The sequence below is a fragment of the Bos taurus genome, chromosome 21 (genome assembly GCF_002263795.3).
Source record: "Bos taurus isolate L1 Dominette 01449 registration number 42190680 breed Hereford chromosome 21, ARS-UCD2.0, whole genome shotgun sequence".
NCBI classification, from domain to species: Eukaryota; Metazoa; Chordata; class Mammalia; order Artiodactyla; family Bovidae; genus Bos; species Bos taurus.
Window position 1 is genome coordinate 28,638,207 of NC_037348.1, and position 19,068 is coordinate 28,657,274.

General features: G+C 42.8%; 1 protein-coding gene across 5 annotated transcripts in view; it reads right to left on the reverse strand.

Moving 5' to 3' along the window:
- Positions 1-19,068, reverse strand: part of TJP1 (tight junction protein 1) — a 259,306-nt gene that overhangs the window by 239,485 nt on the left and 753 nt on the right. For all 5 annotated transcript variants that reach the window (XM_024982006.2, XM_024982009.2, XM_024982004.2 and 2 more), the window contains exon 2: positions 7,787-7,919. In XM_024982006.2, the coding sequence (XP_024837774.1) occupies positions 7,787-7,919 (133 nt within the window). The remainder of the gene's footprint in view (positions 1-7,786; positions 7,920-19,068) is intronic.

Below are 19,068 nucleotides of genomic sequence, written 5' to 3' on the forward strand. Positions count from 1 at the left end.
CATGACTACTGGAAAAACCATAGCTTTGACTAGATGGACCTGTGTTGGCAAAGTAATGTCTCTGCTTTTTAATATGCTGTCTAGGTTTGTCATAGCGTTTTTACCAAGGAGCAAGTGTCCTTTAATTTCATGGCTGCAGTCACCATCGGCAGAGATTTTGGAGCCCAAGAAAATAAAGTCTGTCACTGTTTCCATTGTTTCCCCATCTATTTGCCATGAAGTGATGAGACCGGATGCCATGATCTTAGTTTTTTGAATGCTGAGTTTTAGACCAGCTTTTTCACTCTCTTCTTTCACTTTCATCCAGAGTCTCTTTAGTTCCTCCTCACTTTTTGTCATAAGGGTGGTGTCACTACATATCTGAGGTTATTGATATTTCTCCTGGTCTTGATTCCAGCTTGAGCTTCACCCATTCTCACATTTTGCATGATGTACTCTGCATATAAGTTAAAAAGCAGGGTGATAATATAGAGCCTTGACATACTCCTTTCTCAATTTAGAACCAGTTCCTTGTTCCACATCTGGTTCTAACTATTGCTTCTTGATCTGCATATAGGTTTCTCAGGAGGCAAGTAAGGCAGTCTGGTATTCGCATCTCTTTAAGAATTCTCCACAGTTTGTTGTGATCCACACAGTCAAAAGGTTTAGCGTACTCAATGAAGCAGATGCATTTCTGGAACTCTCTTGCTTTTTCTATGACCTAACTGATGTTGGCAATTTGATCTCTGGTTCCTCTGCCTTTTCTAAAACCAGCTTGAACATCTGGCAGTTCTTGGTTCATGTACTGTTGAAGCTTAGCTTGGTGAATTTTGAGCATTACTTTGCTAGCATGTGAAATAAGTGCAACTGTGTGGTAGTTTGAACATTCTTTGGCATTGCCGTTCTTTGGGATTGTAATGAAAACGACCTTTTCCAGTCCTGTGGCCACTGCTGAGTTTTCCAAATTTGCTGGCATTTTGAGTGCAGCACTTTCACAGCATCATCTTTCAGGATTTCAAATAGCTCAGCTGGAATTCCATCACCTCCACTAGCTTTATCCATAGTGATGCTTCCTAAGGCCCAATTGACTTTGCACTCCAGGATGTCAGGCTCTAGGTGAGTGATCACACCACAGTGGTTATCCGGGTTATAAAGATCTTTTTTGTACAGCTTTTCTGTGTATTCTTGCCACCTCTTCTTAGTATCTTCTGTTTTTGTTAGGTCCATACTGTCTGTCCTTTATTGTGCCCATCTTTGCATGAAATGTTCCCTTGGTATCTAATTTTCTTAAAGAGATCTCTAGTCTTTCTCATTCTATTGTTTTCCTCTATTTCTTTGCACTGATTCACTTAGGAAGGCTTTCTTATCTCCCTTGCTATTCTTTGGAATTCTGCATTCAGATGGGTGTATCTTTCCTTTTCTCCTTTGCCTGTTGTGTCTCTTCTTTTCTCAGCTACTTGTAAGGCCTCCTCAGACAGCCAGTTTGCCTTTTGCAATTTTCTTGGGGATGGTTTTGATCACCACCTCCTGTACAATGTCACGAACCGTACAGGTTTTGATTATGCTTCTCCTGGGACATCATACTGATGCTGGGGCACACACACCTTTCACAGAGCACCAGATCCATCGTAACTTAACCCCTTCAGATTGGCTTGAATTAAGCATTAACTATCTGGTCTGTACAGTGGTGAGCTCCAGACCTGCAAGGGTATATAAGTGGATCTTGCCAGTTACTGACACAATACCCACCTCCTCCTTCTTCCTCACCAGCAGAACCTTACTTTATCCCCTATAGCCCTGTGCTACCAACACTTCCCACTTCTTCTCCTTCCTCAGAACTGGGGAGGACAACATGACACAGTTGCTGCCAAAGAGATATAGGAGGACATCCCTAAGAGAACATGATCTCCTCTGAAATAACTGGACAAGGCTTCCTGGGGACAAAGTCTCCCCTTTAGGCTGGCTCTGGCTCGTGCTTCTCAATGGAAACACAAGATATGAGGGCAGTCCTGCAGCAGCCATGTGGAGGCCACAGGAGACAGGCCTGAGGACCCAGGCCTACAGACTGAGGGGGCGTGCACAGGTGGAGAGAGCTGGGTCTCATCACAGCAGAGGGCTGGTGGGCCCATGACTGCCTATCCTAGAAGCCTACTGAGAAAAATCCTTGGCAGCTGATTTTATTACTATTATAAATAACATTAATAAATTACTGTAATTCAATCACCCAACTCTTACATACATATAGCTGTTGTTTGTTTATGGATTTTTTTTTTTTTTTTTTGCACTTCTTTGGTCAAAGAGCCCAAGCTAAGCAAATCAATACACATCATTCACCAAATCCTGGTCCAGGAAAAGGCCTGATGAAAAAAATGGGAAGGGGTAAAGGGAGCTCCAGGGGAGGGTTTCCATGCTTGTAGGAGAGACTCCCCTCCTTCCAGACCTCATCCATGTGGATGTGAGGCCTGTGCCACACTCATCATGTGACAATCCTACTGATGAAGTCCACTGGATTCAGTGAGTTCTGAAGATCACCCCACTAGATTCTGCACCTCTAGGAATGTGACCTGATAAACATCCTGAAAGTTCAGGCCACTCTGAGTCAGTGTTTAACATGCAATCAGGAACATTTTCACTGCCTCAAAATGTGAAGGGCATGGCAATTTTGAGAACAGAAGCTGCCATAATCATCTCTTCCACCATCATCACCACAACCACCACCACCACCACCATCTGTACCACTACCATCACCTCCATCACAATTACTGCCACCACCATTATTACCACCATCATGTCCATCACCTCTGCCACCATCACACCTCCATTCCACTGCCACAACTATCGCAGCACCACCACCACAATCATCCCCATCACCACCTCCATCACCATAACACCAACTCCATCACCACACCAGTACCATCTCCACCACTGCCACGTCCACTATCACTACCAACTCCATCTCCACCACCACCTCCACTATCACTACCATCGCCACCACACCATGACCCTCACCACCACCTCCACCTCCAACACTTACCTCCTCTACCTCCATCAGTACCGCCACATCTACTTTGGTTATTCAAACAAAATGTTCCCCTTACTGCTTCATGTTCAGGCATATCCCCCGTAACAGGAGCCAATATATGAAGCTGCTTCCTTTTCCTGTATGTCACATGAGTGCCATTATTTTCCATGTCCTTTTGCTCCTCAGCCTCACCACTTTAACATTTAGTGGTCTCTCAGCTTTCCTCTACTCAGCTACCATGGCTATTGAAGCAAAGAGTTAACCAACACAATCAACCAACAAACACTGAATGAGCACAGACCCGTCACGCTCAGCATCTGGGGAATACAAAAGACATGCTCACTGCCTTTGAGAAGCTGAGGCACATCATCAGTGGGGAGTAGACCATGCACTGAGAGGCGAGAATGCAGTGAGATGTGCAGATGGCCTGGGGTCAGCATCCCCAACTACACAGAGATACCCAAAGAGAAGAGAAAGATGCCACATCATTAGAGCTCAGGGTGAGAGGAGCGGAGAGGACCCACGAGGCTCACTGCTGTTTCTTCTAAACTCTCCTCGGATGAGGCAGGTGTGGGGGTCAGCAGGGAACAGGGAGCAGCAGACTCCTCCCACCAAACCAGGAAGCAGGGTTAGCTGGTGTTCAGTGTCCCATGCATCTTCTCCCTCCACAGACTTTGCACCTTACCTGCCAGCTTGTCATTCATCTGTCAGGCACCAGTAAAGCAAACCTGACATACGGCCAAGGTCAAAGGGACATTTAGTTTCAAAATCAGGCTTCAGCATGCTGCACATCTCACAGGAGGAGGTCGTGGGGAAGGGAAGAAGGAGAAAATTTCGTCACTGAAATTCCCACAGGGGTATACAGATCTTCCAAGAGCCTACACAGATGCCCCTTTACCAGGAGAAAATGTTTCTTTTCAAATGTGAAAACTGCTGATCATTACAAAACCACAGAACTATTATTCATGAAGCAGTGAAATGTGACTTATTGGCCCCAAAATGTAACACTCCAAATAATATCTTCACATATAAATACTCCTGGAAGGGTTTGAAACATGTATCATTTTGCCTAAGGGTTCTCAGTGATGACTGAATCCTTCTTTCACTCAAGGCTAAGTGAACAGAGACATAAGTTTTTAATTAGTTCACTGTTTCCATTTATTGTGCAGAGTTTTTGTAGTATTTCTCTGTTGGAAGAAAGAGAAATTAGCAATCAAGGTTTACACCCACAAAGTAGGAAATAAATTCCTTAAGTTCACGTTCAGAACAGCTTCCCAAATGGAAGGAGTCCCACCCAGCTGGCTCCTATTTTAGAGGGGAGGAATAATTAAGAAAAGCCATCAAATTCCAAGCAGTCTGTTGAATTTTTAAAGTATCACTTAAGACTCTTTGACAATACACTTCAGGATCCAAGAGGGAGGAAGGGACAGAAGTGAAAATGCAACTCGATGGCTCTAAAGTTGATGCAAGGACACTACAGTGGCATGGAAGAGCTAAGAACAGAAACACCATTAGCTAGATCTCAAGACTTCTCTTCTTCATATGGATCATCAATACATCACTCCATCACCCCAAGGGAGAAAAGGAACTTGTCACGTTGTTTATATAGCATTTTACACATGAAAGTGTTGAAGAACGGCTCAGGTTTTCTAGGTGTAACACATCTTCATAACAGACTCGTCCATTCCAGGCCTCGCCTGAGAAAACTGTACCAACATCCCCGGGAGCTGTCTGAGGACCTCGGCAGACTGGATGGATTCCAGTCCCCTCAGGAAAATGGGATGTCAATCTATGATGCTGCAGGGTTTACCAAATGAACTGGAAAGACCATCTCATTAAATCCCCACAGAGAAAGCTGAAACAATCACCTCTCCCCAGGGGTGAAACGGCATCTCTCTGACGCCAGAACCAAAGCCAATGGTCTCAGCTGGAACTTGAAGCCTCTCAGCCAGAAATCAGGACCTTGACACCATGGCAAGTGGACCTGCTGCTCCACTTGCCAAGTTCTTCCAAAATCAATAAAGATTGCATTTTTTCTCAGGCAAAGTTAAAAGCAAAGTGTAAAAATACTACATGTTCTTCTGCTGGTCACACAAATTTGATATATATCCACATGAATGAAGTTTTAGTTCATGACCATGAACTTAGACCATGAACTAAGTTTTAGTCTTTCAATTTCAAGGCTCTCTGTTTACTATGGCAGCTGACAAAGGAAGCCATAGAGTTAATAAAAATTTTTACAATTTAAAAATTACCGTACAGTATGACAAATTTTCCAGTCTGCTTGAACTAGAAGAACATCTCTAAAGAGAGTCCTGCAATGGCTGAGCTATATCCTGACGACAGTGAGGGTGTGTGCTCCTGTCCCATTGGAAGTCATCGTGGACCCTTTCCCAGGGAGCATCTACCTGTTAAGACTTTGCGGCAAAGGTTTTAAAATCTGGTTCTCCACAATTATATGGTAGAGCCAACTGCATTAGAGAATCAAATCTAAATACTTTTTGCCTCCCATGAAATCCTTTTCTAAACTGTTTTTTAAAAGGGTAACACTCCTTTAAAAAAAAAAAAAGATAAAATTTGAAAGTGGGGGGATAAAGTCCTTTTTCAGCCCCAGGCCAAAGAAACTCCATGTCCTAATATCTTCTGGATACTACAGTATTATCTGGCTGCAGCTTGTGGTAGAAAGTGGGAATAGCCAAGCTGGGAGAGTGTTCTTTCTATTATTTTATTGTTCAGAAAATCATCAGTTCATTGCTTTGCTAAAAATGTTACATTATGTTCATTTTAAAAATTTCTGACAATCTAAAAATGTTAAACAACAAAATATAAAATTGCTGCCCCACCAACCATAACTGCAAAAACCTGAGACAGAAAATCAAATTGCAAAAAATGCAAACTGATTGTGGTAATTACATTTCATTAATACATTCCCATCGCTGACAAGTAGATGAACTGTCAGAATGTGGCCTTTCAATGCACTCTGCAGAAAGTAGAACACCAAAGTCAGAGCCAGGACAGTGTGTGCGGCCAAGTACATCCCATACCAGTACCCACAGCTCCTCCCCAGAATCCACTTTCCTGAACTCAGCTGTAGCTCTCCTTGAACCTAATGTCAGAATCTTTCCCCAGAGAGATGTTAAAACGTTTCACCTTTGAGATAAAGTCAAACAAGAAAGATCATCACAAAGAAATAAACTAAGTCTGCACCTGGCCAGTGCTATTTTTCCCATGCTTAGACTGTAAACTATCTTCAGCCAAATCAGCTCTTTCATACACAGAATGAGACAGGAAATCTACCATCAATAATTTGTAATCATGATCATGACAATAAAAAGATAACTCTATTAACCAACTTTTACTCACAGATGAAATAATCTATTATTTGAGAAACTGAAGTTAACCTTATAATAAGTTAAGCTTTTCTCCTGTCACATTCCAGAAAAATTTTAACATCTTCCCCAACCACAAAAAATTGTTTAAGCAAGTAAGCATACTTTATGACATGCCAAATTAATCAGTTAGCTGATTATGCTTCAGTAATGATAATAACAATATGATTTTACATCATATAAAATAATGTGATGGAATTTCAACTCTCATTTGTATATTATTCTCAAATTTGAATTAACAAATAATTAAAATTTGTTTCTCAGTTCGCTTTATTTTAGACAGACTTCTATTTTCCTCTGTCACTCTGGTAGGTCTACTCAGCAAGAATTTACCATCTTTTTACCTTTTTCAGTTATTGTTTGAACATCTTCTGATAGGTCACATTTTACCTTCTTAAGACTGACATGATCAAGTGTACTTTTAAGTAAAATAGTTGGGTAAAATTATTTTAATGAAGATGTTGGAAAATGAAGGAAAAAAACCCAAAACATCCATTATTACTAAAACTTTTCATCAATTATAGGTAAAAGATGTTCCAGTTCTATCCTCAAAAAAGACAGGCTTTACTTCTATACTTTCTAACAGCTTTTTGAAACAATAATGGTCAGTGGTATTTTCATAATTCTGAATTTCTCAGAGCTCAAAAAGGGGAGAAATTAACATATCTAGTCTAAGCATCCCAAACATCCATTAATTTGCCAATGAATCCTACAGCACATACATATGAAAAAAAAACTCACAGCTGGTTTTCTCATAGAGAAAACCCTAGTGTTTCCTTTATGGCATTAAGTAGCTCTTCTAGACCAGGACAACACAATTAACAGGAAAGGACAATGGGGCCTGAACGTGGCGGTGTTCTCTAAAGACATCACAAATTTACCATATGCCTTGTGAAAACCTGTTACCTTGCCTAGTGAAAAAAGACCACTAATGTTAACCACCAAGAACGAAAAGAAAACACCACCGTTAACTGAACCAGGATCTGTCCTAATATAATAATAGGAGTGCACCTCTATTTTCCAGAACTACCAGGAAGTTGGGTGTTTGGGGTTCATCAAATACTTAGGTCTATACCTACATTAACATGTGGATTTGTGATTTTCCAAGAAATTTACTTCATCCACTGACCTTAACTCAGTTTTTATTGTAGAGTTCAGGAAACACATCTTTATCTTGGTCTGTGAACCAGAATCATCATTATGAACCATTTATCATAAACGTAACTATGGGTACTGGTTAAGAAAGTTACACCGCTTGGTAATCTGTTGGGTAAACCAGTTTTTACTGAAAAATGCTTAACACAAAATAAGCCTGTTGCCTTTTAGTGAAATTTTTTAAAATTCAATTTTTTCATATGCTTTGAAAAGGAATAAAAGTCTTAAACCATCCACTCACAGTGAGTTCACAGAAATCGATGCTATCGAGGCTCTTGCTCCTGTGCAGTCTCCCTTTAATTCGTCTTAAAGAAGGCTTTCCTTGGCTGACACTAGAAGTAGCACCACTGGGGTTTTCAGAGGACGGCGTTACCCTGCAAGAAGAGGAAAGCACTTAAGACAACAGGCTCGCAGATGAGCACATTTCTCAGTACGAGGTAGACATTTACTTGAGAACAGCTGTGGAAAAGCCATTCTTTTCCAGCTAGAGAGCTAAGAACCACAGTGGAGCTGCCTTCTATCCGGCACCTTTGTAGGTATTTCTCAGCAGCTTCTGAGTTTAGAGATCTCTAGCGACAGTTCAAATATTACAACATAGGATCCACTGAGAGTCAGTTCTGTGACCATGAGAGAAGCAATCAAGACTGGACTGAAGTTTCCTAGGTGACTGAGAAGCGCCGTTCCCTGGGGTAGTTATTCATCAAGTGCTCAGCTGGGTGCCTGGCACACCAGTGCACCAGCCATCATGTGCACCAACACAGACACTGTTCAGGAGGCTTTTGTTAAGCATGACAATAGCCTTTAAAAATCTAACCATGACAGCCGACACTTAATTCAGTATTACTATGGAACTAAGAAAACACAGATAAGAAGAAACGGCACATGAACTAAGCCATCTACAGAACACACACTGGGCTATGTGTTCACACATACAAACACACACTCAAGACTGCCATGTGTTCTCCCATGTCTGTGCCACTGCTGGTGGCAGTCCTAAACAAGATGCCTTGGGAATCTGGGAGGAAACTGCTCAGTGGATTATGGTCTCAGCAATAATAAAGATTATAAGGTAATGAGACTGATTTGTAAGTGAGGTCTGGGAAAAACAGCATTCTAATTATACTCAGAGCTTCTATTTGTAATACATTTCATGTTCATGAATTTATCAACCTTCACAACATATTTAACTTTTGATATTTAAAATGCTGTTTTCTGGGACTTCTCTGGGTGTCCAGGCTTTATGACTCCATGCTTCCACTGGAAAGGCCATGAGTTCAATCCCTGGTTGCGGAACTAAGATCCCATATGCCTCTTGGCCCAAAAATCAAAACACAAAATATAAGCAATATTGTAACAAATTCAATAAAGACTACAAATGGTCCACATTAAAAAGAAAAAAACTTAAAAAAAAATAAAATGTTTTCTGAAAAGGATAAGCTATGTCTGCTACTGCTTGAAAAGGACACAAGGATGACTACTAGCAAAACAAATTGAACTTAATAAAAATACGATAGGAGTAAATACCATAAAAGAGACTTGTTTAGGTACACCTACAGTGGGCTGGAGGAAGCACAAGCTGGAATCAAGATTGCCGGGAGAAATATCAATAACCTCAGATATGTAGATGACACCACCCTTATGGCAGAAAGTGAAAAAGAACTAAAGAGCCTCTTGATGAAAGTGAAAGAGGAGAGTGAAAAAGTTGGCTTAAAGCTCAACATTCAGAAAACTAAGATCATGGCATCTGGTCCCATCATTTCATGGGAAATAGATGGGGAAACAGTAGAAAGAGTGGCTGACTTTATTTTTCTGGGCTCCAAAATCACTGCAGATGGTGACTGCAGCCATGAAATTAGAAGACGCTTACTCCTTGGAAGGAAAGTTATGACTAACTAGACAGCATATTAAAAAGCAGAGACATTAATTTGTCAACAAAGGTCTGTCTAGTCAAGGCTATGGTTTTTCCTGTGGTCATGTATGGATGTGAAAGTTGGACTATAAAGAAAGCTGAGTGCCAAAGAATTGATGCTTTTGAACTGTGGTGTTGGAGAAGACTCTTGAGAGTCCCTTGGACTGCAAGGAGAGCCAACCAGTCCATCCTAAAGGAAATGAGTCCTGGGTGTTCATTGGAAGGACTGACATTGAAGCTGAAACTCCAATACTCTGGCCACCTGATTCGAAGAGCTGACTCATTTGAAAAGACCCTGATGCAGGAGGAGAAGGGGACGACAGAGGATGGGATGGTTGGATGGCATCACCAACACAATAGACATGGGTTTGGGTGGACTCCGGGAGTTGGTGATGGACAGGGAGGCCTGGCATGCTGCGGTTCAGGGGGTCGCAAAGAGTTGGACATGACTGAGCGACTGAACTGAACAGTTTAAAAGTACTCCGTCCACACAGTTAGAATATTTGAACAGTACAGAAAGACACAAAAATGACAAATAAAAGCCTGGTGCTTCCCTGAAGTCCAGCAGTTAGGACTCCAAGCTTCTACTGCAGGGGTGGGAGTTCAATCCCTGGTTGGGGAACTGAGATCCAGTGTCCAGCATGGAGAGGCACAGATCAAAAAAAGGAAAAAAAAAAAAAAAAAAGGCCTCCCTTATCACCCTCATGCCAAATCTCTACCATTTTTCTTAAGGACAATCATTACCAACAGTTTTCTGGAAAACCTCTCAAATGATCACATTTATCTATGTATGTTTTAATCTCCTTTTGAAAATTTTAAGGAACCAAATTGTTTATATTGCCCTGTATCTTATATTTTTCACTTAATTACCTATCTTGACACTCTTCCCATTGTAACCCATACAGATCTATTTCATTCTTTTTTAATGGTTAACCATAGCATTGTCATTGCTGTTTAGCCACTAAGTTGTGTCCAACTCCTTGCAACCTCATGGACTGTAGCCCACCAGGCTCCTCTGTTCATGGGGATTCTCCAGGTAAGAATACTGGAGTGGGTTGCCTTTTCTTCATCCTGGGGATCTTCCCAATCCAGGGACCAAACCTGAGTCTCCTGCGTTGCAGGCAGATTCTTTACCACTGAGCTATAAGGGAAGCCCCACTTCATAGTAAAAGTATACCATATTTATTTAAACATTTCCCTGTGATGGGCATTCAGTTTAGGTTTCAAATGTTTGCTCCAAAAAAGAAGAAAAAAGAAGCTCCAATTAAGCGACTATGAAAAGTGAAGTTGCTCAGTCATGTCCGACTCTTGGTGACCCCATGGACTACAGCTTACCAGGCTCCTCTGTCCATGGGATTCTCCAGGCATGAGTACTGGAGTGGGTTGCCATTTCCTTCTCCAGGGGATCTTCCCATCCCAGGGATTGAAGCCGGGTCTCCCACATTGTAGGCTGACGTTTTACCGTCTGAGCCACCAGGGAAGTGCTATCAAACCAAAAATCAATAGTTTTAGGAGCTCCTAACTTCTCTCTCTTCATCCCTTTCTTTTGTGACTCTTCAGCTTACTCCTCCAGATTTCTAATTTGCTTTTTAGTTCTGTCAATTTGTCCATTCTTTCACTTCAATGAGTAAATTTTACATTTCTAGTGTCCAGTATGTTTTTATTAACAGAATTCTCTCCTGTATCTTTCTGAAAAACATGTAGATCCAATGTTTTTTTTTCCTTCAGAGACTATAGTTTCTCTGCCTGTTGAAGATGCTAAGTAAGTCTCTAAAGACTGGCTTTTCCCAACTGCTGTGTGATCTGTACAGTCTACATCTATCTCCACTGGAGAACTTCTGTATCCCCACAGGAGCGCTTACCAGGCCTGCCCGCAGCAGCTTTGGCAGACGGGACACGCTGCCAGAAGGCATATGAGGCCATGTCTCTTCTGGGTCAGGGCACGCAGTGGCCATCTCAGGTCCAGCCCCAGTGCCCACAGTACCGCCACAGTGAGAAAGCAACATGGCTGTCCCCTCGGCGTCACATCTCAGTGAGGACAAGCGGTCGTATCCGATGAACTCCCCCCATGCCCTCAGCTCCTTCCAGTCCTTGAAGCTGCCTTAAGCCATCCACCCTTAACTTCGCAGCAATCTTCTGCATTTTCTGGACAATGGTTTCAGCGAGGCTGTTCTCTCTGTAGAACTACCCCTGCCTACTAACTACTCCTCAGTTGTTGTTGTTCAGTTGCTAAGTCGTGTCCAACTCTTTGCACCCCCAGGACTGCAGCACACCATGCTCCTCTGTCCTTCACTATCTCCCAGAGTTTGCTCAAATTCATATCCATTGAGTCAGTGATGCTACCCAATCATCTCAACCTCTGTCGCCCCCTTCTGCCCTCAACCTTTCCCAGCCTCAGGGTCTTTTCCAATGAGTCAGCTTTTCCCATCAGGTGGCTAAACTATTGGAGCTTCAGCTACATCTCTACTTCTCAGAGATCTCTCAAAAATGCTGGGCCATTGATGGTATTCTTCATTGTTTACCCAGACTGTTATTATTAATGCTGCAGCTTTTTTTTCATTTATATTTTTGTTATTTCATTGGGTTCCAATGAGGACACCTTTCAAGTCACCTCCCAGAGTAAAATCCCACATGTTTGATTCTCAATACAAAGAGCAGCACCTTGTACAGTTTTGTTCTCCTTTCTGCAGGGAAGAGCTTCCACAAACACAGTGAAGAACTGCTCCAGAAGAGGGCATATGGTAAACAGAAACCGAATGGCACAATACAAGTCTTAGGATGTGGAGAAAGGGAACCCTCTTGCACCGCTGGTGAAAAAGTAAATTGGTACAGCTGCTATGGAGAACAGCATGGAGGTTTCTTAGAAAACTAAAAATAGAGCTACCGTATGATTCAGCAATACCTCTCCTAGACATATACCCTGAGAAAATCACAATTCAAAAAGGCACAAGTACCCCAATGTCCACTGCAGCACTGTTTACAACAGCCAGGACATGGAAGCAACCTAAATGTCCACCAATAGAGGAATGGATAAAGAAGATGTGGTACCTATACAATGGAATATTGCTCACCCATAAAAAGGAATGGAATTGAGTCATTTGTAGTGATGTGGATGAACCTAGAATTTGTCATACCAAGTGAAGTCAGAAAGGGAAAAACAAGTATCGTATATTAATGCATATGTATGGAATCTGGAATAAGGGTACTGACAAATCTATCTGCAGGGCAGGAACAGAGACGCAGACATAAAGAATGAACTTGTAGACATAGCAGGGGAAAGGGAGGGTGGGACAACTTAAGAGAGCAGCAGTGACATATATATACTACCATGTGTAAAACAGATAGCTAGTGGGAAAGTGCTAAACAGTAAAAGCTCAGCTCAGTGTTCTGTGATGACCAAGAGGAATGTGATGGGGGGTGGGGTGGGAGGTCCAAGACGGAGGGGATATAGCTGATCCACTGTGTTGTACAGCAGAAACCAACACAAAATCATAAAGTAATTATATTCCAATTAAAAGAAATATATGTACAAGTCTTGAAATCTCTTTATTTCCTCTCTCTCACTTCATGTTGACAGCCCTGGTTAGGTGGTATGATAATATTAGAAATTAATACAAATGGAATATAAACTTTTTTGACAGAAGAATATTTTCGAAAGTTTTTCTCCATCTGACTTAGAGATGCATCACTAATTTCCTTTTTTCCAAACTAAAAGCCTAAAACCTAAAGTCTTCAATAAGAATTTATGTCCACCAAATTTTGAAAATGACTAAGAGCCAAAGGAGAAGGCAACAGCACCCCACTCCAGTACTCTTGCCTGGAAAATCCCATGGACGGAGGAGACTGGTAGGCTGCAGTCCATGGGGTCACTAAGAGTCGGACACGACTGAGCGATTTCACTTTAACTTTTCACTTTCATGCATTGGAGAAGGAAATGGCAACCAACTCCAGTGTTCTTGCCTGGAGAATCCCAGGGATGGGGGAGCCTGGTGGGCTGCTGTCTATGGGGTCGCAGAGTCGTACACGACTGAAGCGACTTAGCAGCAGCAGCAGCAGTAGCAGCAAGAGCCAAAAAATATATCAGGATCGCAATAAAAATCTTCAATTACCAGGAGGGCTGAGCTGGCATCCACCAGGGGAATATTGGGTAGGGCAGAACCCACCTACCCACACATTCAGCAGGAGGAGGAAGGGGTCTTATCCCAAGACTGAACCAGCTCCTGCGGAGAAATCTCAGTAACTTCACAGCTCAGACCAGATCTTTGCGAAGCTAAGAGACCAGCCATTAACAAGCACATCATTCAGTCATGGCCCCCTTTCTCTGGTGAGAGATGAAGAAAAGGAATAAAGAGGTCCAGATAAATATGTAGAATATTTATACTCTTATTTAAGTAGGAGGAGCCTTGAGATATAAGATAATTTAAGATGTTGCTTCTCTTTCATTTTAGTGTTATTTTGAGAATTAATTCCAGATACAGTCATATATGGACGTGAGAGTTGAACCATAAAAAAGGCTGAGCGCCGAATACAATGCTCTTGAACTGTGGTGCTGGAAAAGACTTTTAAGAATCTCTTGGACAGCAAGGAGATCAAACCAGTCAATCCTAGAGGAAATCAACCCTGAATACTCATTGGGAGGACTGATGCTGAAGCTGAAGCTCCAATACTTTGGCCACCTGATGAGAAGAGCTGATTCACTGGAAAAGACCCTGATGCTGGGAAAGATTGAGGGCAGGAGGAGAAGGGGATGACAGAGGATGAAATGGCTGGATGGCATCACCAACTCAAAGGACGTGCATTTGAACAAACTCCGGGAGTTATTGAAGGACAGGGAAGCCTGAAGTCTGCAGTCCACGGGGTTGCAAAGAGTTGGACATGACTTAGCAACTGAACAACAAACAATATTTGTGGAGATATGTGGGTCTGATAGTTCTGTGCTGGACACGCAAACACACACAAGAACACTGAGGTGCATCCACAGTTCAGGAGGGAAGCCCTGTACACAGTGCTCCTGATGTGGAGAAGACAGCATCTGTGTTGCCCAAGGCACCCCTCTCACCCAGTCTGACCTGAATGCCTCAGACTATGGAGATGACTCCCTGAATATCAGCAGCATGGCCTCTGATGACAGGGAAGTAAAGTCAGGAACTGAGCTGTAAGCACCCTTCAACTCTGGAGTGCTTTCCCTTCAACTCTGGAAAAATCAACACTTGGCTTAAAAGGAAGTTTTTCTTTTCCTACCTCTTAATTGTACTGAATCATCCCTAGAGGGCAATTTGGGAGAAAATGTCTGCCTCTTTCCATTCCCTTCATAACTTTTTTAACAGGGTCATGTTCTCATTCGGCTGATAGGCTTAAAAGGCATAAACTCGGGGTCCACCCTCTCATTTTGTTATAACACAGGAGATTTGACTCACGACCACTTCTGACCGCAGTTCACTTAGGACAAATAATTCCCAAGCTCATCTGCTGCTCCCACTGCTAAGAACTCAACAGTAACACAGAATTGGGCAAAAACAATCGAGATGGTAAAAACAAAGCAGTTCCATCAGGACAAAACTAACAATGCTTCTACAATATACTAATTCTAAAATGTCAGCAACTGATGGCTTCAACCAAGTCAAGCTAACATGGATGAGTTAACAAGGTACCCTTTCCCGAATGTGGGTGTGAGAACAGGAGCCTTGAGGCACTGCCAAGCACAGCAGGCAGCTGACTTCAGAAGGACACTGGGTACTGTGGAAGGGTTCCTCGATAAATGCTAGTAAAATGCTAGTTTTTGTTTACAAGCATCAGACTTCAGAAACCTTACTTACTCACTGAACTGCTGTTGTCATTCAGTTGCTAAGTCATGTTCAGCTCTTTGGGACCCCAGACTGCAGCATGCCAGGATCCTCCATCCTTCATGGAGGATCACTTCTCCTCCTATCTTCTGGAGTTTGCTCAAACTCATGCCCATTGAGTCACTGATGTTATCCAACCACCTCATCCTCTGTTGCCCCCTTCTCCTCCTGCCCTCAATCTTTCCCAGTATCAAGTTTCTTAGATCACTGAAAAAGTCTGTATTAAATGGCCCTTAGTTGTACTTATAAACAATAATGTGTGTCACTGCCTATAATTTGCTCATTAAAGAAACCAAGGGGACATCCCTGGTAGTCCAGTGGCTATGACTCCACACTCCCAATGCAGGGGCGTGGGTTCCATCCCTGATTGGGGAATTAAAGCCAGAACTAAGAGTTCATGTGTTGCAACTAAGACCCACTGCAGCCAAATAAATTTTTTTTTTTTTTTAAAGGAAAGAAACCAAGGGAGGACCTGGATATGGTCCTATCCCATCAGGGACCTCTGTGAGCCATGAAGGGGCCATGGGCCACCTGGCAGAAACAATATCATGTAAGACATGTTCCTGCCCTTTGGTTCCTGTCTTCAGTCCATCTCTCTTTCCAGACCTGCATATCCTTGCTCAAATGTGATTTTAATCCTAAGAACTGGCATAAAGCTGAGGTGTGACTCTGGACAGGCCAATGCTCTCATTTGTAAAGCTGGGGGAGACACAGCCCCCACCTTGAGGGAGATGGAGGGCCCAGCAGGGAGCAAGCTCAGTGAACGGCAGCTCTTCTTACTTTCAAAATCTGATTATGAGACGACAACTTCAGTGGTTGAATGGATACTGCGTGATCTACAATAATTATAGTCTCAACAGGGAGAAACAGACTTAGAAATATAAGAAAATGATACGACACTCTTTTCCCCTAAGATCCATGTAAATGCTCCTGAAAGCACTCAACGCAAAAATCAAAACTCTGACAACAATAAACTTATTATGAAAATACTTTTCACATTTCATCTAAAACAGACAAGAGTAACAACTCTCTGGGCCTCACACCTGCTGAGCAGATGTGGTTCCTGTGCTGGACCGAGCCTTGCCCCTCCCTGCCGCACACCCTCTAACCGAATGAATGTGATCCTGGCTAGAGAAAGGGTCTTTGCAGAGGTCACTGACTACCTAACTCTGACGACAGGTGTTCTCATAAGAGACAGAAGAGACGACAAGACACACAGGGAAGACCACGTGAAGGGGCGGAGACAGACTGAAGAGGTGTGTCCCACAAAGGTGCCCTGGAGCCACAGACACAAGGGGTGACAGGAAGGCTTCTCCCCAGGGTATTTGGGGAGCACAGCCCTGCCAACACTGACTTCAGACTCTGGGCCCAGAACTGGGAGAAAATAAACTTCTGTTGCTTTTGGAGATTTGCTACAGTCTTTAGGAAGCACTGTGTTCTATGGCTTCTGATCATCACTGACCTTTCACTGGAGGCCCTAGGGCAGGCAGCAGCCACACGAACTCATGTCTCCTTCAGGTAACAAGCCTGAGTCCCAGTTTTGTGAACAGTAATGATTCAGAACCAAACACTGCAAACACTCCCATGTACTAAACTTCTTGGAGAAGGAACCTCAAGAAGTAGGCTCCTGCAGGCTCCACTGACGCAGTGGAGTGTGTCCCCTTCAGGTTCCATGTAAAAGTGTCTGCAAGTGTGTACTCCTTTAAGGATGTGCAGAGCCAATCAGAAGGACAGAAGGACACTGCAGAGAGGAAAGCAGATGTGCACAAATGGCCAGACCAGAGAGGAGAGTGGGGCCAAAGCATTGGCCCTCTCAAGCCTAAGCTTTACTTGGACAGGCGTAAGCTTTGTGAGCGAGCAGTCTTCCCACATAGACTGTGAGAGTTAAGACAGAGGAATGCAGGGAGCATACATATCTTTCTAAACGTCCTCACATAAAGCTTCAAACAAGCCATGATCAATGACCATGCTATGACCTCACATTTCATAAACGGACACAAGCTGGTGCATCCCAAGGTCTGAATGCACTGTCGATGTCGAATACTAGTTTCCACTCACCATTCTGAGGTCAGAACCCATATACACATCTAGACAAATAACAGTGCTTTTGCCTTTCATCTCCAATTCTCCACATGCAGTTGTTAGGACACTGGCAAAACAAAATGCCATCTAGAAAATAAAATGTTACCTAGAAAATGAATTCCATAAGACATAGAGACAGAGGAACCAGATGGCACAATATTCTCTGACTTAATAAAAGATTACGCATCTGTGTTCAAAAGTACCACCCACTCCAGAGTTTCATAGAGCGTGCTCTTCACTTTGCCACTGGAGAAACTAGATGAACATTCGCAAATCCACTTAACATTAGATAGAAATTCTCAAATGCTCATTTAAGACTGGGGAAAGCTCAACAAAATCTCCCTGATCTTTTCAGGCTGTCTCTTCATAAGACGGATTTTAATGTTGGTCCCAGGTCACTGCCTGCCTCAAACATGAATCTCTAGAGTACAAACATTACCTGGATTTCATTTTCTTTGTTCTGTCTTCACAAACTATACTCGGGACAGCAGTTTCAGAAGCAGTACTCCAGTGATGAGAAGGAATAAACCTAGTTTCCTGACCTTGTGCCCAATCACTGCTAATATTCATGCAGAACAGCTCCTCAAACATTGTATCCACGTCTTGGTTTTTAAATGTAACATCAAGAAAATTTCCTTGGGACTTTCCAGAGGGTCCAGTGGGTAGACTCTGTGCTTTCACTGCTGAGGGCCTGGGTTCAGTCCCTGGTCAGGGAACTAAGGTCCTGCAAGCCACTCAGAACAGCTGTAAAAAAAAAATTTCCTCAACTTTCTTTCCCAGTTATGCATTATGAAGAATTCACCAATTCAACAAACACACATCTTCTGAGAATCTATTTGTACTGGAAACTAGTTGTAGGGAATTTAGTAATCAACTAAACAGACAAATGCCCTGGCCCCATACTACTTACACTGGGCGGGGCGGGGGGCGGGGGGGGGGGGGGGGGGGGGGGCGGGGGGGGGTCGGGAAGAGGGATAAAATACGCAGCATGTTCCATACTGGTAAGCACTCAGGAGGAAAGCTGAGTTGAGGGTAAGACTGTTGGTGCCAACTTTGGCTTTGTTTTCTCTTTTTCTGTAACCCATCCATCTGGAAAGTCATCTTCAAACGTTATTGCTTGTCGCTTCAGAATAATGACATATTGTTGATACATATGCTAAAGTCTTCTTCCATGGACATTTCTTAATTCAGTGACTGTCGATTTTTACCAGCCTAGTCTTCCAGGTGTTGTCACTTGCTGTTCTTCAAATTAAAATACCTTTTGCAAAAATAAACTTCTCTTTTTCCGAACAACTGGGGGCGGGGGAAGGGGTTTCACGGGAAGAAAGAGTAATATTTACTCAGCACCTACTATGCAGCTGGGAGAGTGGCACTATGCACGGACCATGGCAATTCATCTACCCACGACCCCACAAGGTAGAGAGTATCACTTCCATTTTACAGAAAAAACAGACTCTCCACTAACTTGTCTACAGTCACACAGTAAGTGGCACAGCAGAAATGTGAACTTCGCTGCTCATGTATTTTGGTCTTACCTTCAAAATTCTCCACTATTGGGACTGTTTTTCTAAGCTCTTCTTTTTTCCTGACCGCTCAATCTTTGTGTTCTTTGGATGGTTATTCCATTTTGTTTTACAAAGCTGATATGAGTTTTCTACATTGCCTAAAAGCAGCCTCTTTTCCTTTCTC